The following is a 21,474-nucleotide window of genomic DNA, read 5'->3' on the forward strand; positions in this document are numbered from 1 at the left end:
ATGAGATTTGAGCTGAATTTTGAAGGTGATCAGGGAAGGACTAGGGAGAAAGCAGTTCCTGGAAGAAGGGACAACACAGGAGCACACAGAGCTGTGAAGAAAGGTCACCAGCAATTAAGTATGATAGTTAGGAAGAGCTGTGACTTAGAGCTTATGGGAGAGATGACGGACCCATAAGGTTTTTTTAAAAGAATTTATTTATTTTTTGAACCGATAATACATTCACATGGCACAAAATAGAAAGTTAAAAAAAGTGGTCAATGAAACAAAAGTCTGCTCCCTCTTCGGTCTCCCACTCACCTAGTCCCTCCACCCAGGCAATCACTATTGCAAGTCTCTTGTATGTCCTTTATGGGATATATTATATACATACAAATAAATAGTCATATGTATTTATGTAAATGGCATTAGACTATCAACAAAGTCTCATAATTTTCTTTTCATATTAGCAAAACTCTTAGAGATCCTTCTAAATACAAAGAATTGGTTCGTTTTTTAGTGTGTATATCGGATGTACTACATTTTGTTAACCAGTTTCCCATCAATGGACATTTAGGCTGTTTCCAATTTTTCCTTCTTAAGAAATTCTACAATGAATATGACATTACTATGACATTTCACATATGTATGAATTTATCTGTAGGTGAAATTCCTAGAAATGGAATTGCTACATTACAACACTTGTGCTTTTAAAATTTTAATATTGTCACATTGCCCACAATAGAGGTTGTACAAATTTACACTTCCATTGGCAATGGGTGAGAAAGCCTGGTTTCCCACATTTTGGGAGGTGTGTTTGGAAATAATTATCAGGGATCAGTTCATATACAGCCTTGTTTATAAAGCTAAGAAGTTTAAACTTGATCCATAGACCATGGACAGCCGTTGGAGGGTTTAGACATCAGACGAGGATGGGAAGGTTTAAAGTGCTAAGAGCTTATTTTCATGATGACATCAAATAAATTTTACAGGAAACCTTTATTCTCTAACAAGCATGAGTGGTAATGTGATGAATCAGAGAAGGGAAAAAAATCTCCATTAAGATTTAAGCCATGCTGGGGAGAATGTGATTATCATTTGGGCACAGTGGCCATTCTAGACAATAAGATTGGATATGAGTGCAACCTTGTTTTTTACAATCCCATAACTCTAACTTCCCTACCATTTTTCTTTTATCACATAATTCCCACATGCTGATAGCTTCTAATGAAGCATTTGGCCTTCAAGGGTAATGACAAAACCAACAGCAAGGTATTTTTATCGGAAGCTAACAGTTGACCTAATGACAAGCAGACAGATGATATAGCAGCTTTATCTTTCTCTAGAAGACCATTTTGCAAATTAATTGGATTTGGAACTGGCATTAAACAAAGAGCTGGGGGAAGCAAAACCGCAGACACATTCATCCTGAGCCTTTGTTTCTTAAACAAGAGGTAGTCACTATTATTTGATGCAAAGAGAGAAGGAAAGATGGATGGCAGCTGGTTGTCAAGGCAATATTAAGGAGTGAGAGCTAGCTCCATCCAGACTCTCCACTAGTGGTTCAAGGATGAGCGCAGCAAGCTTGGTACTCCTGGGACTCTCTCTGAGGTTTATGGCCACTACTGCTAGGCCAGAGGAGGGCAGCTTTTGCTCTAAGAGCCAAGTGGCTTTCAGAGACTCTTGCTATGAATTTGTGCCTCTTGGCCGCTCCTTCTATGGTGCCCAGAACTGGTGTGAGAGGCGAGGTGGCCATTTGGTCTTTATTCATGATGAAGGCACCCAGTGGTTTCTACAGAAACACATCTCCCAGGACAGGGAATGGTGGATTGGACTCACAGGGAACTCTGCTCAGAATGGAACCACAGAAGGTAGGTGCTGTGATAACTATGTTTTACAGGAGTTTGTGGCTGCAATTCTGACCATTGCTTCTTACCCAGAGCTCCATAGAACATATTAATATATCCCAATACTCGTGTAAGATACTCTCCTCTTTGTGCATCAAATAAAATAATTTATGCACAGTACTTTGCACAAAATCCGGAACATAACTGATGCTCTAGAAATGTGCATTTCTTTGCATGGGCCTAATAATAATACTAGCTATGACATCTTTGGTTCATGGTAGAATAGTGCCCAGCACTATCCTGAGTGCTTCATGTCCATTATCACATTTAATCCTATGATAACTAATGAGTTAATTATTATTGTCCCTATTTTACAGGCGAGAGAACTGAGTTTCAAGGAATAATTACTAAGTTATTTTCAAAGCAATTTCACATGTCTTCCCCCCACCACCTTGTTATGAAACTGAAGCAGATAAGTGCTTATATTGTGACTCCGTCCACATCATATCATCTGATTTTAATGGTCCTCCTGGAAACTCTCACTTAACCTTTACTCTGTGAGGACTCCTTCCCCTAGCCCTGGCACAGCCGGGCGAGTCCTTCTCTGTACACGTGTAGGACCTTGTCCTCACCTCTCCAAGTGCCCATTTGACATGGCTTTAGTAATTTAGATATCTTCCCCCACCCCTAGACAATGAGCTCTTCAAGGAAAGGAATCATATTCTGGCCATTTTTGTTGTCTCAGTGCCCATACATATCAAAAACTGGACAAATAAACATTGGTATTTAATCCTGACACCGGCCCCATGAGGTAGGCATTGCTACTCTTATTTTACGGGTGAAGAAAATGAAGTCTAGAAAGAGGAAACACTCTGCTCATGATGACACTACTAGTGAAGGGAAGTGAGGTCTCAAGCCAGTGTCCTGCCAAGTCATATTGCCCTGTAGAAACTACTGAGTTTTAGAAACGAGTAACGTGGTTTGAGCTAAGTATCTAGAGAAATATACCAGAGTGGATGGAAATGCCTACATAAAGAAGCAGTCAGGGGAGCTCATTTTGGGAAACTCACAGCCAAGGGATGTAAATTCTACTATACATCTTCAGGCAATAACTCTTGAATGGTTTCTTGCTTTCTAGATGCAGCAATTGTGGTGGGTATTTGTATATTGACTGTTCATTCATGTGTAGTTAAAGGAGTTGTATCTATTTAAAATCTTCATTGAATGTCAACTGTAATTGAAAAATAGAATAAATTAAAAAATAAAAAATAAAATCTTCAAGGGATACTGCATGAATGTTACAGAAAACAATTTAAGTAGCCTTATGTGTAACAACCTCCAATATGTAATGTTATTTAGGAAGCAAAAGATAGAATGCTGTGTGCAATACAATAGCATTTGTGTAAATATACTTCAGGCACTCGTGGATGCTGATAGATGAATAAAACTCAGCCCGGAATAACTCACAAGAAACAACAATAGTGGGAGTAGTCCATAGGTTGGTTGGGAGAGGGAAGATGTTTTCATTTTATACCTTTTTTACTCTGAATTTTTTTAACCATTTGTATGGATTCTTTTCTATAGGTGTTTTTTAATGAACACATTTTTGAGTCTTCACAATAAATATTTTATTTTATATCTAGTGTTTTCTAGATCGTTAGTGTCCTTGAAATGCTCTGTAGTGTACACATACCCACACACACATAACACTTCTTCAAGAGTCACATCAGTGTATTGAAAGCTCTGAAGGGTCCTGAAATAACAAAAACTGCTTCCATTTAACTCAGAACTGCCCAGATATACTTGACAAGGGCCCTCCTACATGTGGAATGCCTTTTAACAACCCGTGGCACACTTTTGTGCTGTTTTTTAGATCATAGTTAGATAGAGCTGAAGTGTCATTTATTTAATCCAACCACCTTGTGGGCTCTTCAATTCGGCATCTGGTGTTTGGGCTGAGTTCTCCTGTTTAAGTGTTAGAAGATAACAGCTAGAAATGCCCGTTGCTGGCATGGGAAATTGAGGCCTTCAGTCTGTCAGCATTGATTGAGTGTTTACTTCACACAAGGAGCTGAGCTAGGCAAGCCCTGTATGTAAAAAGGGATCAAAAGAATATTTCCAAGTCCTGGTGGCTGTGTTCCCATCCCAGGGCTGGGGATCTGGCTGGACACCTCGAATGTGAACTACAGTCACTGGCATGGAGGGCAGGCCGTTCCTGCTCCCAACACCTGCGGTTACATTGGAAGGGACTCTTCCTCCAGGTGGGCTGCCTCGGACAACTGCACGCAGCCATTTGCCTTCATCTGCGAGTTTGGTGAGCTGGCCTCTGTTGTGGGGTCTACTTCCTTTGACCTGTCTCTTTCTCTCTGTCTCTCTGTCCTTGTTTCTTTGTCTCCATGTCTCTCTGTCTATCCCTGTGTCTCTTTGCTTCTATTTCAGTGTCTCTCTGTTTCTCTCTGTGTGTGTCTCTCTGTCCCTCTAAATGCCTATCTGTCTCTGAGTGATGCTCTGTTTCTCTTTCTGTCTCTCTGTGTTTCTGTCTCTATCTCTATATCTGTCTCTCTCTTTCTCTCTAAATGCTCACCCGTCTCTGTCTATGTGATGCTATGTCTCTTTGTGTCTCACTCTGTCTCTCCAGCACACATCCTTGCTCTCCCTGTCCACTTACTAGTTTTGCTGGTCTCTCTTGGTCTTTCCTCCTCACATACCTGGATCTACGGGGAAATGCTCAGCCCTATTTATACTCCTCTTCCAGTCCTCACATGAAGGGAGATGCTGTCCCAGCAGGCTGCTCTCCCTCACCTTTGACTTCTGTTCCCCAGCCAGCCTGGATCTGAGCACCCCACCCCTACACTCCACCTCCAAATCTCACCGCTTTGCTCTTGTGCCCTTTCCAGCTGCTGCCCATGCCTGACCTCCTGCGTAGGCCCTGGGCACCACTCCCTAGGGATTGTGTAAAAGTCCCTGCAGGAGTGGTCCGTGGTCCCACACCAGGTCCTGCCTGCCATGTGGGGACTGGCACTGGGGCCTAATCTTAGATCTGGGCCTCCCCCTGGTCCCTTGACCCTCAAGCCAGGCTTGACAGAAGCTTCTGGGCTTCCTGGGCCCAGCCCCCTTCCTGGCTCTAAGCTCCTGGCTCCCAGGCCCCATTCTGGGTTTGGACACTTAGAGGGGCCCCTGCTCTATCCACCCTCTACTCAGCTTTAAATAGGCGCACATAGGCTTAACTTCCCCTATGTGGCTGTTTCTGAAAACATGGAAGCTGTGGGGATCTGTGTGTTATGTAACATCTCTCTCTTTTTGTCACAGCCCCCTTAAGTCCCTGCTCCTTCCTGCATCCCAACTTCAAGTCTGTCTCTCAGACTCTGTCAGCCCCCTGGGTCTTAGAGCCACACCAGGGTCACACTATGAACAGCTAACGTATCAAGCAGGAATTCCAGCACTGAGCTTGGCACTCCAAGTACATTTATTCAACATAATAAAAGTCACTCCACTATTCTATTGTAGGCCCACTATCAAGAAAAGTAAGGCTCAGAAAGGGTAAGTTCCTTGCCCAAGGCCACACAGCTGGGAAGTGACAGAGATGGGACTTGGACCTAGTCTGCCTATGGTCAGAAAGAGAGAGACTAGAAGATGCTATGCTGTTGGCTTTGAAGTTGGAAGAAGGGGCCACAATCCAAGGGATGTGGGCAGCCTCTAGAAGTTGGAAAAGGCTAGGGGACAGATTCTCCACTAGAGGCTCCAGAAGGAGCTAGCCCTACCCACACCTTGATATTAGCTCAGTAAGACCTATTTTTGGACTTCTAACCTTCATAACTACAATATGATAAATTTGTACTGTTTTAAGCCACTAAGTTTGTAGTAATTTGTTATAGCAGCCATAGGAAATGAACACAGATTTTGGTCCCAACCCCTACTTTGCATCATTCCCACCATGCAGTTTGAAATCAGCACTTTCTGGCTGTGCACACCTTAACCAGGTCATTCTTTTTCAACAAATGTTTACTGAGTGTGGACCACATGCTAGGAACCAGGCTACAGTGGGGTCTCAGCACTGTGATCCGCGGAGCCTGATGTTCCTAATGGGGAGAACTGCTCAACTCATAGGACTAATATGAAGACTCATCAAAATCACTCATTCATTCAACAAATGCTAGTTTAACATCTGTTGTACGTCAGGCAGTGTTTTCAGATAAGGCTCAAGGAAGGGACTCAAAATCGGTGGAATAATAGTTGCCACTTATATAGCCCTTATTCTGCATGTACCAACTCATTTAATCTTCCTAGTGACCCTATGGGGTGTGGTATTAAATTCCTCCTATACAGAGGAGGCACAGAGAAGCTAAGTAATTTGCAGAGGGTCACACAACCAGCATGTAGCTAGGCTGGATCTGACCCCAGGCAGTCTGGCTCCAGAGCAATACTTTCACCCCTGCTGAGTCAGCTTCCAATGTGTCCTTGTATCTCATAGTCCTGCCCCCTGAGACCTTTCCTACTTCCCATCAACCAAGCACTTGCCTATCTATGATTGTCAGCCCTCCTAAATTGTTACCTTACCTTTGCACAGGTGTTGGCCAGAGTTTGGCCTGCGAGGGCCTCAATGCCATCATGCACTGTGGCTCTGGGGAGGTCATCCAGATCCAGGATGCCTTCTATGGGCGCCAGACTCCCCATTATTGCATCCAGGATGCTGGGCACCCCTCAGACCTGGAAGAGGAATGCAGCTGGGTCAGCGTCAAGGATGAAGTGGCAGGTAGGACTCGAGGGCTCCACAGCTCTTGCTGTGAGCTCAGGGCAGTACCTGATGTCCTGTGCCCAGCAAAGGGGTCTGGAAGGTTCGAACAATATTCATATCTGACCTTGAACCTCCAACAATGGGAAAACTGGCCGGTCCCTGCCCACAGCACCAAGCAGGGAAGCGAGGGAGCTGTAGCTCACCCCTTCAGTAGATCAACCCTGACAGTGGGCATTTTGCTCTTCACACAACCTGGGTACAAGAAACATCACTTTCTCTTTTTTTAATTTTTAAAAAATTTTGAAATACTTGAAACATGCAGACAAGAATAAAAAATATTTCAGTGAGCTCTCATAGACCCACTACTCAACTTTGTTAAATCTTAACACTATGCCATATTTGCTTAAGATTCCCTCATTAAAGAGACAAATACAATACTAGATACACAGCCAACATTCCTGTCAAGCCCTCCCTGTTCTGCTCCTGTTGTGAATTCAGTGTTTATTAATCACATGTGTGGCTTCTTATTGGCGCCTGCCTACTATGTGTGCAACCCAAGCATTACATAGTATTGCATTGCATATATCATCTTGTATATGTCATTCCACAATGTACATTTTTTTCTCTTTTCCTTCATCTTTTTTTTTTCCCCCCTCAACATTATGTTTCTGAGGCATACTATCCATCTTGATACATGTGCTAGTTTATCTGTTTCATCTATTGTATGACTATACTACAATATGTCTCTTCCTCTGTTGAGAGCTGTATGGGTTGTGTCTTAATCCTTGCTACTGTGAGTAATGCTGGATAAACATTCCTGGTGGCATCTGTTGTTCCCATGGGAGAGTTTCTCTAGGACCTTGTTTTTCTAAATCAGATTAAATCTGCCTCTGAGTTCCATTTGCTCCATGGCAATGATTCAATTTAAGGGATTACAGGGGCTCTCTGAACCCTCTTGAGGGCACAAAAGTCTCAGAAACCTCTGTTGTCCAGGACACAGGGAGCCCTCTCCTCTCTGCTGCCATGACTGCTATTGGGCCTGCAGGGCCCCGTGAAAGCAGGTGGTCTGCTACAAGCCTATCCTCCTGCCTATCCTTCTCCCAGGCTTCTCTGTAGGCATTTAATTCACATACATAAGCAGGAGAGAGAGGTATTGGGGTGACCCTGAAGTTTCTTGCCTGGCCTCTCTGTCCTGTGGGCACCTGGTATCCCTGTAGCTACAAGCTTCCTAATCTTATCCTCTCTTTGCCAGTTCGTAGGGTGTAGGTTTCAACTTTAGGCCATTTAAATAGATGCCACTGGGCCAGTGGTTCTCAGAATGAAGTCCCTGGACCAGCAGCAACGACATCATTGGGAGCTTATTAGAAAAGCAAATTCTAAAACTTCCCTCCACATTCACTGAATCAGAATCTCAGTGAATGAGGTCTGGAAATATGTGTCTTCACAAACCCTTCAGAAAATTCTGGTGTATTCTAAAATTTGAGAACCTCTGTGCTGAACCCCGAGTTACTTGAGGGCAGAAATCTTCTCTCGCTGTACGTAGCACAGTGCCTGGTCTTCAGTAGACACCAACAGATGTTGTTTGGGGGTATGGTGGGTGAATGAATGAATGAATGCAAAATATTCATCTCTGTCTAACTTATCTCTTTATGTCCTTTGCACCATTCTTGCTTTCTGCTGGGATGCGGGTGCTTCCCAGGCCAGTGTCAGGGGCTGCAGGCATGCCAGGTGGCAGCGAATGCAACCTTCTTTGGAGACCTGTGCCCTACCCAAGGCAGCTACCTGTGGGTGCAGTACCAGTGTCGGGAAGGTGAGTCTCCACCCAACTGTGGGAATTCCCTTTTTGTTTCCACGCCAGGTCCAGCCTTACCTGGAGCAGAGGAAGCAGCCACCATGGAGGCTGATCCGCTATGTGCGAATTCCCTACCCAAAACTGCTGTCCTGTGGCGTGACCTCCCCACCTGGCTTAGCCTGGAAGTAAAGTGTTTGAGGGTCTTGTTGTAGAAGCAAGCTGTCAAGCCAGAGTTAAAAATATTTTTTTTTTTACTTCCAAGACCTTTCAAACTAAATTTTGTGGGGTGACTCAATAAACGCAATAGACAAAACCAAGGTTACTTGATTGAAAGGAGTCAAAAGATCTCTCCCACATGCCTTTACCCACTCACCCACCATGCTTCGCATAGGGTGCCATTTTAGAACACACAGGGACTTTTTAAAAATACAAATCTTGAAAGCCATAAAAATAACCCATATTACCACAATTTATAAAAGTTTTATAAATCAAGAAGGAAAAATCTCCCCCTTCAATTCTACAATTAGAGTCCTACAGAAAGCCGCTATCAACCATTTAGAATAAATTCTTCCCTGCTTTTAAAAATGTTTTCATAAACATAGCTGTGTATGAATCTATATATGTATATTTTTATAAAAAAATCAACCTGTAAAATACATTGGCCTACAACTAATTTTTTTTCACTTGATAATATATTCCGAATGTCTCTCCAAGTCACTATCTTATTCTTTTAATGATTACACATATCACATCATAAGTAATACCAAAATGTATTGCCAGTTCCTCTACTGATGGACATTTAGGTTGCTTCCCATTTTTCGTTGTTACATATCACTCTGCTATGCTCTGTTGTGCATTCTCATATCTGTTTCTTGACATGTGCCTGGGATCCTTTTTAGAAAAGAGATCCTTAGTAGTGGAAATGCTGGGTCACAGGGTATGTGCATTTTAAATATTAATAGATATTGCCAAATTACCCTTCATAAGTTGCTGTTTTGATTTATATTGCTACTAACAGTGTATGAGAGCACCAATTTCCCCAACGACTATGAAACTACATTATGCCGTTGTCTAACAAATTAATCGGTCCGAACAGCAACTTCTACTGAGAGTGTGCAAAATGGTGCAAGAAGTTCTGAAGGGAAAAGATGAGTCAGGGAATGTTGGGGTGCCCAGGGGCCGTCCAGCAGAGCAGGGTCTGTGGGTGTAGGAGAAGGGAGGACCACACAGAAGAAAGAGTACAGAAGGGGAGGGTGGCAGAGAAGACAAGTTTTACCAGTGACATTAGTTTGCTGGACATGTTTGGGTGTAAAAAGAGTGAGTAAGGTGTCTCAATTCTATTTTCTGGGAAGAGGAGGCCACATGTTTTGGCAGCGCTTCTCATTTGCTGATTTTGCTAATGGACAAACAGTGCCCTTTGGAGATCTGCCAGTCCCAGTATTGCTGTCACTGTACAAATGTGTAGCTTAGGGCAGGAGGTAAGTTGGGTCTGGCAATCACATAGACCAAATATTTCTTTGATTTCAAATATCCTGTCCCCTTGTGAATCACCGTGTACTGATCACAACCAGTTTCTGATTCGTGAAAGGAGGGACTTTATCTAGCAGCCTTCCCCTACCCGCCACCACTATACCCAGAAGGGCGTAGCTTCATCCTGACTCTTCTTAGATAGCTGTGAATCAGGACCTCAATGGCTTTCTGACTAGCTGGAGAAAGTCCTTTTCGATTTCATTCACCTTCTTATACCTTTTCTCTTCTCATTTGTGCTCAGAAACTGAAAGATTATGCTGCAGAAATTACCCCAGGGCTTTGTGAAGGCCCAGCAAATTCTACCCCTCGCCCCATGTCAACTTTTGAAGCTCAAGGTTTTATAAAATTTAATGTGCACTAAATGACTTACAATGGTTCATCGGCCACTTTAGCCAAGTATATTTTCTTAAAGGTGCCTTTTGTCTTTTTAAATATAAAATACATTTGGACAATCAATAGAATCTTGGTTATATAAATTATGGTACACTGTGCAGCTATTAAAAAGAGCAAGGCAGCTCTAAGTAAATTTATATAGAACAATCTCCAAGATACACTGAGTGAAAAAAGCGGAAGGTACCAAATAATGAATATAGTATGCGCTACTTGTATAAATAACAAAGTACGTATGTGCTTGTGAATGTGTAGATATCTCTGGAAATTGACCCAGGATACCAATAACAGTGGTTGCCTCTAGGGAGCTGAGGTGTGGCAGTGGGGAGGGGAGCTTTCTTTTCACTGTATACCCTTGTAAAGACTTCAAATTCTGTATCCTGGTTATGTATTATGTATGAACAACAAAAAAATAAAATTCAAAAAACCTTTAAAAAGTAAAAATTTAATTTAAAAAAAACTTTAAAAGCCCCATCTAAAGATGAAGGACAGGTGCACAGTAGTCATTTTTAAACAGAAACATTCAATTTTGCTTTGCAGTGGCACACAGCCTTTTGTGTTTTCATCTGCAGGCCTGCAGCTGACAGTCTCCAATGAGAGTTTCACCTTTGACAATGTCACCATCTCCCTGACTTGGCTCCTCTCTCCCTATATTGGAAACCTGTCCTGTATAATTAGTACGGGAGATGGCCACACTTTCGATCCCTACTACCCTCTGAGGTAAGAGGAATCTCTGAGTCTTAAGTCAGGCTGTATCAGTCAATTTTTGTTGAATAACAAAGCATCTCAAAACTTTGTGGCTTACAATAATATTTATTATTTCTATGGTTCTTTGGATCAGCTAGGTGGCTTTTCATATCCTGGCTGGCTCAGTTAGGGCTGGATGGTCTAGGAAAGCCTTACTCACATGTCCTGTGGTCAGCAGAATGTTAGCTAGGAGAACGTGCTGCTCATCACCCAACAGGCTAATCTCAACTTACTTGTGTGGTGGCAGAAGGGTTGCTAGCAGGGAGTGAGAGCAAGGCCCAACATGCAAGCATACTTCAAATCTGTATTTATGTCACAATTTCTAATTTGGACAAAGCAAGTTTCATGGCCCAAGCCTATATTCAACAGGTGGAGAAATAGACTCTACCTATTGATAGAAGGAATGGCAGAGCCACAGTACAAAGAGGCAACATACAGGAATGGGAGGAGTTGGTACTCACAGATTTCCCATTATGGAGGCCACATGAACAGTCATGGAGACCTGGGTCCTTTCAACTTGGCTCTGTGTAGAATTTCTTCTGGGTCATTGTCCGAGGAGTCGGAAATGGAGTGAAGAAGCTGCTCGACTGGGTGTGGGAACAATTTTTTTGTTGGTAAGAATAATAAAAGTAATAGTAGCAATATTAATAATAGTCCAGCCAAGCAGCTTTCACATATCTCACTTAATCCTCACGACAACCCTATGAGCCAGAGCTGTGCTGTCTAATAGCCTCTCATCACATGAGCTACTGACCACTTGAAATGTGGCTGTGCTTGACTGAGATATGCTGTACATGTAAAATACATTTTGAAGACTTAGTCCCCCACCCCCCCAAAAAAGAATGTAAAATACCTTACTAATATTTTCTTATATTTCACATTGAAATAATAGTATTTTGGATATATTGGGTTAAATAAATTATTAAAATTAATTTCATGTTTATTTTTTCAATGGGGCTATTAGAAAATTTAAAATTATACATGTGGCTCATACTTTTTCTATTGGATGGTGCTGGGCTAGATAATTATCTTGTTTTTACAAAAGTGCAGGTAGTGTTGCCCAAGCCACATAGCTAGTGAGTGGCAGCGCAGCGATGCAAGCCAGGACTGTCTGGCATTGAACAAAGCTCAGGGTGTTAGGCCCCTAGTGGATTATATAGCACACAGCATCAGGGCCTGAGGGAACAGTTACCGTCCCAACCTGACAGCAGCTGAATCCAATCCATAACATTTCAAAGTCCTACCTGGGCCTTGGGTAAGCTGCATTCTGCCCTGCTGGGTGCCCCAGCAGCAGGGGTGCCCAGACTGTTTCAGATAATCCTTTAGGTTCAGGGGTTCCTGTTCAATATGGATCCCCAGGGAAATCACAGAGGCCCATAAGGCCCTCTCCTAACTCCAAAACATCTCTGGTTTTACCCTGTAGGAGTTAGAGGTACTGAATCTAGCCCTGTGGGTGCCCAGCATTCCCAAAAATCCTGGATGTGGTGAGGCAAACAGGGACCAGTCCTGTCCACAGCCCAAATCTGCCCTAGTGAGTGCAGTTCTGAAATTAAGCAGTCCTCTGAGGTTTTGGGCTTTGTGCCAAACAGAATGATATCCAGAGGCTGGGGTGTTAATCCCAGCTGCTGCGAACATGACATGGGACTCTGAGACAAACCCTGGTCTTGAGTTTCTGTTTCCTTCCTTGTCACATTTACATTGATGGCTACCTTGATTGGAGTAAAATGAAAAATGACATGTGAAGATGCTTTTGGCAAAAATGTTTAAGTAATACAAATACCTATGGCTAAGGGAAATGTTTAAGTGATACAAATACCTATGGCATTGTTCTGCAGGTTTCTTCTCATTTGCAACCATTTCATCAATAAAACAACAAATGCTAAATTACACAATATTTAACCCTCAAATTTTATAGAGCTTTAATTCGGCATAAGTCAAAATTGTATGTAGCCCTGCTAAGACTTTCAGTTACACAAAGACTTTCCAGTAATAAACAAACTGTAGTTAAAAACTGGAGCAAATGGGACAAAATGCAAATTACTTGTCAACTCTGGATGGTGAGTCCAAGGGTGTTTGTCCTATTACTCTCTGAAATTCTTTGCGATTAATTTTTTTCATAATCCGAGAGAAACAACAATAAGCAATGCATTACATTTTCAATCCCTTGGGCATTAGCTCTAAATGAAAGCAACTGGCACTTTTTTCTCTTTCAAAAGAGGTGGTGACACCCTCCACAATCACCCCACTCGAATAATTCAATTTCCTCCCCCTTTAAAGACTTGTTAGACCTTTAAACTACCCACCTATCTTCTTCTATAATTTTTATTAACATTGGGAGGTATCTTTTTGATGCTTTCTAATCAGCATTAGCAGCTTCAGTACTCGATTTACAATATGAAAAATGGCATGAATTTTAAGTATACAGAAGTCACATACTTTGTGTGGACGTCACTGTGCTTTTCTTTTATGTGTTTGTAGAAACTCCTACTTCTGCTTAACTCCTGGTTAGGCTAACACCTAAATCGGACACTCTGTCTCCATTGTAGACAAATAACGAGCTGATGAAAATACAACCTCCAACAGAAACAGCATAATAAAAGCCAAAAGATTTCTCCTTTAGAAGCTTTTTATTGCCTTGCACTCCCCATGACTTGTGTACATTTGCATGGCAGGCTGTTTTGTTTCTCTGTTGTGGAAAACTGTCTACATTTCTGAAATTGTAATATATGCCTTATGGAACAATTTGCCTTAAGTCCAGCATTAGGTAAGTCAGCGCCACCTACAGACAGATCAGGGAATTGCTGTTATTCTTCAGTCAGTATTCAGTCACCTCCACACACAGCTGAGTCTGGAGGGGGACTTCCCTGGAAATCCATCATTCACAAGACAGTGTAAGCCCTAGAATGACCTAGATGTACACAGGAGCAGAATAAAGAACTCTGTGAAAGACGATGGTCAGAAAGGATTATAGATAGAGCTGAAGTCCTTCATGGGGGACCAGAAATATGAGGCAGGAGCAGAGGATGTAGAGAAAGAGAAGTCATGCATATGGAGAAACATGGCATCCCCAGATAACTGCAAACACCTCGCTACACCGGGAGTTCAGGGGTGTGTGGGAAAGATAAAAGATGGTGCTGAAACACTCAAAAGGTGTCTGGTGACAAAGAGCCGTGATACCAGTCAGCTTAAAGAGATTGTTTTTAGGAGAGTATGCAGGTTAAGTACCAGGAAACAGGCTCTGATTTGGGGTGCAGGTTTCCTGGCTGTACTTGGATGGGGCACGGGGAGAAGCTGGACTGGGATACAATAGCAGCACAGCCCTCGTGGATCCTACAGAAAGCTCTGGAGGGGAACTTGTCTTGAGTCAAGAGGGCAAACTATTTGTACCCTGGCATTGAGCAGCCACTGGATGCACGACATCCCTGGGGAGGGGATGCACCTTGGGAGAGATGACTCCCTTTGGCTAAGGGGAATTCCTGGAGATGGATTCAGCTGTGAGCCCTCAGCTTCTATCACACCAGGAAGCTGCGGGGATGCAGGCCTCAGTCTTAAAGGGTGGAATCTGGGTGACACCCCACAAAATCTACTACAGAGGATATACAAGAATCTTTAGGCCACAGAGTTACATGATCTGTGATTATTAGTGTTGTATGACTAATATTCAGTGATTTTTAGGAGTAAATGAGACTACGAAGAAGATAATAACTGGTGCAGAGTTGATTCTAAAAAATGGGAGTTACTATTATACTAATATTACATAAAAGTACACACTACTTTTATTTTAATAGGCTAAGGGCATAAATGTCATCCTAGTATACAAAGAGCTTCAATATTTGAGTCGACTGCATGCCAGACACTTACTCAGCCATAGTCTCATTTAAACCTTACAACAACCCACCTGGAAAGGGCTCTCACCTCATTTTATGGATAAGGGAACTAAGGCTCAAAGAGATTAATTGAGTCATTAGGTTATGCAGGTAACCCCAGGAGATCTCATTTCCTTTCCACCACACTGCCCAATTTTGTCAAGTGGCTTCATCCACCAAGTTGGCTGGCAATTTGTGAGGGAGATACACAAAATAACAAGTCTATGTTGTTGTTAACAATTGGACATTATGAGCAAAGACCAAAAATGTGAGCTTTCTTCTCCACTTTTAAAATAAAAGTTGCATCCCATTAATGTCAAATATCAAAGCGGTGTGTGCAAATTTCAGTGAATAACGGTCTTGAACCAATTTTTAAACTTTTCATTGAAGCATAATACACGTACACAAAAGTGCACAAAAAGATACAGCTCAACTCAGTTTTACGCATTGCACACACCAATGTAACCAGCACCCAGATCAACAAAACATAACCAGTCTCCCCTAAATCCCCCATTCTCTCCAAGGATTCTGATTTCTAACATTACCGAATAGTGTGAGCTGTATTTGAAACTTATAAAAATGGAATCATAAAGTACATTTTCTTTTGTGTCTGACTTCTGTTCAATAGTGCACTTTTGAGATTTATCCACATGGTTGTATATAATTGTGATTCCTTTTTTCTTATGGCTGTATAACATTCCATTGTATGAATGCACCTCAATTTACTTATCCATTCTAGTATTGATAGGTATTTTGAGGGGTTTCCCATTTGGGGTATTATAAACTGTGCTGCTATGAACATTCTAGTGCACGTCTTTTGGTGCACATATGTACACATTTCTGTTGGGTTTATACCTAGGAGTGGAATTGCTGGCTTGTAGGATCATAGTACGATTTTTAAAGTTGTCTCCATCTTTTTGTACTCTGAGCATATTTTCCCTTTGCTGGCAGCAGTTTCTAAAACTACTTTGAAGTCTTCTCCCTTGGGTGAATCACTGGGAGAAAAATCAGAAAAAACCCATTTCTCTGCATTTTTTCTGGGTAATTTCAATTGGCACCAGAGTTCAAAGAACAGAAGAAATTGCTTTTTCCAGACAGATCACTGAAAAACAGGCTGGATTTGCTATTAAAAACCATCCTTCGCATGTCCATAATGAGTTTATGTTTTCTTGTTCTAAAATCTACATTATCTGATATTAACAATGGCCACTCCAGCTTTCTTTTGATTAGTGTTGGTTGGTAGATCTTTCTTCCATCCTTTTAAAGTTAGCTATGTCATTGTATTTAAAGTGGGCTTCTTGTAGACAGTATATGGTTGAGTCGTGGTTTTTTTAATATCCCATATGGCATAATAATTGGTGTGTTTAGACCTTTTACAATTAATATACTTATTGATATAGTTAGATTTAGGTCTATTATTTTGTTGTTTTCTGTTTGCCCCCTCTGTTTATCCTTACCGCTCTGCCATTCCTCTCCTTTCTTGATTTTTCTCGGATTATTTGAATATTTTTAGTATTCAATTTTAACTTATCAATTTTTTTTGTTATATCTCTTTGAATTACTTTTTTAGTAGTTGCTTTATGGATTTCAATATCTAACCTTTCACAGTCTTCTTAGAGTTAATATTTTACCACTTCAGGTAAAATATTGAAGCCTTATTAGCATATAGGTCCCTTTGCCTGCCTATCTTTGTATTATAATTGTCATATGTACGACATCTACATACATTAAAAACCCCTTCCAACAATCATACATATTTTAAAGAACTTAAGAAGAGGAAAATAGTTTATACATTTACCAGGTTATTTGCCATATCTTGTGCTCTCTGTTCATTCTTGAAGTTTCAGGTTTTCCTCTGGTATCTAATTTCCCTTCAGCTGGAAAAAAATTCCTTCAGCATTTCTTTTAACGCAGATTTTCTGGCAACAAATTCTCTTAGAGTATTTCTTTATTCCTGAGATTGTCTCTATTTTGCTTTAATTCCTGGAAGATATTTTTGCTGGATATAGAAGTATGTGTTACCAATTCTTTCCTTTCAACACTGACCTTCATGGTTTCTGAAGAGAAATCTATAGTCATTCAAATAACCATTTTCTCTATATGTAATATGTCATTTTTTTCAGGCTGATTTCAAAGTTTTTTTTTTATCTTTGATTATTAGCAGTTTGATCATTATAAGTGTGGGCATGGTTTTCTCCAAGTTTTTTTTTTCCTTTTGGGGGTTAACAGAGCTTCTTGAATCTTTATGTTTTGCCAAGTTTGGGAAGCTTTCAGTTATTCTTTCTTCAAATATATTTTTCTACACTAATCTCTTTCTTCTCACTGGTGCTGTAATGGCACAAATGTTTTCCATTTTGATATTATTATACAGATTGTGGATGCTCTGCTCGTTTTTAAAAATTTAATATATTTTCTCTCTCTTCTTCAGACTGGATAATTTTTCTTGCTCTATCTTCAAGCTCATGGATTTTTTTCTTCCATCACTTCTATTCTGCTATTGTATTCATCCAGTGAATTTCTCATTTCAGATATTGTTTTCCATTTCTAAAATATCGTTATTTTCTTATAGTTTATGTTTCTTTGCTGAAAATGTTGATTTTTTTCATTCATTTCAAGAACATTTACTTTTACCTCATGGAGCATGGTTATCATAGATGATTAAAAGTCTTTGATAATTACTATATCTGAGTCATTTCATAAATAACTATTGATTATATTTTCCCTTGAAATATGATCATTTTCCTGATTCTTTGACTATCAAGTAATTTTGGATTGTATTCTGGACATTTTGAGTAGTAGGTTCTAAAATTCTGGATCCTGTTAAAATCCTCTGGAAAAATGCTGCTTTTGTTTTGTTTTAGCAAGCAACCAACCCAGTTAAGTTCAGACTACACATTCTGACTTGCCTTCTATGATTGGCGGTTCCCATGTCAGTTCAGTTTTCAAAGCTCTTTGGTTCTGCCCATTCATGTACCACTCAAGGTGGCCATTTATGTTGTAGTTCAGTTCACAAAGCCTTTGCTGTTTCCTTGGGTCTGTTCCACACATGCATAGTTTGTGGGTGAGTTCATGATTTATGCTGGGTCATACACAGAATCAGGGAATCCTCATCTCCAGATCTCTCTTTTTCAGGATCCCTCTCCCCAATCTCCAGCTCTCACAGGATATTTTTCGCGATTCCTATGGTTAGAAAGATGTGTTTTCTTTTGGGTATTTAGGAGTCTGCATCACCCCATGAGTCAGTGCAGAGAGAGGACAGTTTGAAGCAGAGCCAAGAGAAAAAAAAAGAAATAGCACGAAACAAAAATGAGTATTTCCTCTGTACTCTTAGGCTCACTGGGTCCCCTTTCCTGGTTATCTTGGGGTTTTTATTTTCTTCACTCACTGTATAGTTTCATGACTCAGGCTATCCTGCCAACAAAGCCAAGGGATAGAGATTTCTTTTTTTTAAGACACAAAACAGAAAACTCTAATCTTTATGGATGATTCTTAAAGTTTTGACTTTCCTCCCCAATTTATCTTCAGTTGTTTATTTTTCAGAATTCTCGGGTAGAATAGGCTATGGTGGGCTTACTCTATCTTGGCTGGCTCCAAGAATCAGGTTACTGTTTCCTAAGCTTTTTCACAAATATGTTCATTTGTCAACTATTTCTCAACTATGTGCTAGACTCTGTGCTAGGTGCCAAGTATGTAACAGAGAACTAGATAGACACTGTCTGTGCTGACAGAACAGCAGGGAAGAATGACAGTGAATAAACAAGCACACAGGGATTAGTGTCACCTAGAAGCAGCAAAGCTACAGCAGTAAAGGGAACCTAAGGAAGGCTTTCTTGAAAAGGCAATATTTAAGGTGAGAACCAAAGTTGGCACATGAGTGTGAGCAAAAAGGTGGGCAAGAGCCTTCTCAGCAAAGATCAGCGCACTTGCAGGTCTTGAGATGGGCAACAGGTGGCATGTTCTAGAAACTAAAAAAGAGGTCTCAATGAACAGATAGAGAAGAAGTGTGTGACAGGAGATGGGAAGGAGTTCAGGAGGGAAGGTCATGTGCACCTTTGCAGGCCATGTTAGAGATTTTTAATTAATCCCCTTGGGAAAATAAGAAGCAATCAAACACATAATTTTGATATGTTTGGAATCTGAGTCCATTTTATAGATGGGGAAAATAAGGCTCAGAAATTTAGGCTGGGGCATAGTATTTTACAGATGAAGCAAGAAGACTCAGAGATGGGGTTTATGTGAGCCACAGAGTGAATAAATGGCAGAAAACAGACTTGCAATCTAATCTTCAACTCCCTGGTTAGTCAGTGCTATTTCTTCCACTCTCACCTGCTCTGGGACATCTCAATGTAACCTTGAGAACACGAAGAGCTTGGTTGTGTAGCATCTTTTTCTTTATCTGTTTATCATTACAGAGCAAATAAGGTGTGTATGCATGTGTGAATACACATGTTTGTATGTCCCTGGTGCTGCTAATAATTTTGTTTCTGGCAGTTTGTCCAGCAACGTGATCTACCAGTTCACAAACCCTGGGGAATTCACCGTGCTTGCTGAGTGCACAACCAGTGAATGGCATGTGACAGCTCAGAAGCAAGTGACAATGCGAGACAAGATGGAGAGGCTCAGTGTTACTGGGTGCTCTGGGCTGTCCAAATCAGGAGGCGGCTTTCTCTGCTGGGCTGTCTTTGGGGACCCTATGTGGATTCAGGTGGAGCTTGATGGAGGTGAGTCTGCAGAAATGGTCGAGGTCAAGGCAACCTGATTTCCTCCAAATCTATCTATCCAACTCCCAGGCTTTAATAAATATTAACAGCAATCATATATCAAGTAAATTTTTTAGTTATTCATTTATTTAGTACCTTGTGTGTGCCAGGAACTGATCTAAGTGCTTTACATATACAGCCCACCTAGTATTATTATCCCCATTTTATAGATAAAGAAACAGAGAAAAGGTTCAGAATCAAAGGTTCAAAGTCACAAAGCTAGTAAACTAGTGAGAGCTCCTAGCCTTCCAAATGCCCTTCTTCACATGCCCGTCATGGGAATTGAACTCCTAAGCCACTCCTTATTGGAGGAATTCAAATAGGACTAGGAGTGCTACCAGCTGGGCCTGAGCCCATCTCAGTGCAACCAGCATTGACCAACTTGGCACAATTACACTGCCCCAAGTCAGGGCTGATATTCAGCTGTACATGCTGCTACAGCTATAGCAGCTGTTATGGCTGGTGTCCATTCTGATAAGTCACAGAGGCCATTCTAATTGGTCATCATTTTGATTAGTCAAGGTGTCCATTTTGATTGGTCATAGGAACATTTCTCACTGGTCACAATGTCCATTCTGATTGGTCACAGTGTCCAATCTGATTGGTCGCAGCATCTACTCTGATTGGTCACAGTATCCATTCTGATTAGTCACAGTGTCCATTCTTATTGGTCACAATGTCCATTCTGATTTATCAGAACATCCATTCTACTTAGCTGGTGTCCACGCAGTTTCAGTTGTTAAATATTTTGAATACCACCCCTTATCTCAGTAGAGACTCTCCCAACTAAGACCCATCCCTACCCAAGGCAGCATCTTTCCTCAAGGCACAGGTCCAGTTTGAGATCTAGACAGAGGCCTGTTGATAGAAACAGTGCAGCACAGAGCTGCAGAGGTGAGAGTGTGACCTCACATGACCTCATACCACCTGGATCCTCACTCATAGCTGTAACTGTATGAGTGAGGATCCAGGTGGTGTGAGGCTCCCTTCAGTTTGGTGTGTTTGTTGGCTGAAGATGAGTGCTACGTGTACCTGAGGAAACTTAAAATCCTTCATTTATTTTTTCATTCTACAAATATAATTGAATGTATACTCTTTTCCAGGTGTGGGAAAGGTAGCAGTAAACCTGAAAGTCAGGGTTCCTGCTCTCAGAGGGCTTATGTTATCGTTATCATCATCATCATCACCATCATCATCATCTTCACTCAAACAAGAAATATACTAGCTTGGTTTCTATTGGAAAGAATCCTGATTTGTTGGTTTAATCATATTTTAAAGGTCAAGCACAATATTTAGCATCCAGTTAGGACAACCAGCTTCAACCTGTAAGGGAGCTCTATTATGATGAGAACAGGCTGAGTTCTCCTGTTCGGTAGTGTTTCAGACAGTCAGCCATAGAAGTGGAAGGACATGGCTTTACCTGTTACCGCTCGAAACAAGATTTGAGGCTAATTTTCATGCAAAAAAATCAGCCATAGTCTTGAGAGATGCTTCTTCTTTGGCGTTCCTTCTTCCTACAAAGATATCCTGTCAATGAAATATTCTAATATTCTTATTATAAACTTTTGAGTTTAGGGGTAACATATGCATAGTATAAATTAGAATATACAAATAAGAAAAGAGGATCCCAAAATAAAAATTACACATAAATCCAATACTCAGAGATAATCACTATTAATTTTCAGAGGCAAGGTATATTCTTACATATTTTTTTACAGCTATATCTATATTCATGTCTATATCCAGAATCTCACTTTGGAGCTTGAATATGAGTCTGAATTATCTCAGTATAATCAACTACATGGTTGTTACCAACATTCTTAAATAT

General features: G+C 41.0%; 1 protein-coding gene across 1 annotated transcript in view; it reads left to right on the forward strand.

Moving 5' to 3' along the window:
- The first annotated feature begins 236 nt into the window (after positions 1-236).
- The window catches only part of PKD1L2 (polycystin 1 like 2), an 85,043-nt gene continuing 63,805 nt past the window's right edge, over positions 237-21,474 (forward strand). Inside the window, exons 1-6 of the mRNA XM_011356680.2 lie at positions 237-1,850; positions 3,976-4,140; positions 6,394-6,579; positions 8,261-8,371; positions 10,846-10,993; positions 19,378-19,607. Of these exons, the coding sequence (XP_011354982.1) occupies positions 1,550-1,850; positions 3,976-4,140; positions 6,394-6,579; positions 8,261-8,371; positions 10,846-10,993; positions 19,378-19,607 (1,141 nt within the window). The 5' untranslated portion in view covers positions 237-1,549. The remainder of the gene's footprint in view (positions 1,851-3,975; positions 4,141-6,393; positions 6,580-8,260; positions 8,372-10,845; positions 10,994-19,377; positions 19,608-21,474) is intronic.

This window comes from Pteropus vampyrus, unplaced genomic scaffold (genome assembly GCF_000151845.1).
Source record: "Pteropus vampyrus isolate Shadow unplaced genomic scaffold, Pvam_2.0 Scaffold29, whole genome shotgun sequence".
Taxonomy (NCBI): Eukaryota; Metazoa; Chordata; class Mammalia; order Chiroptera; family Pteropodidae; genus Pteropus; species Pteropus vampyrus.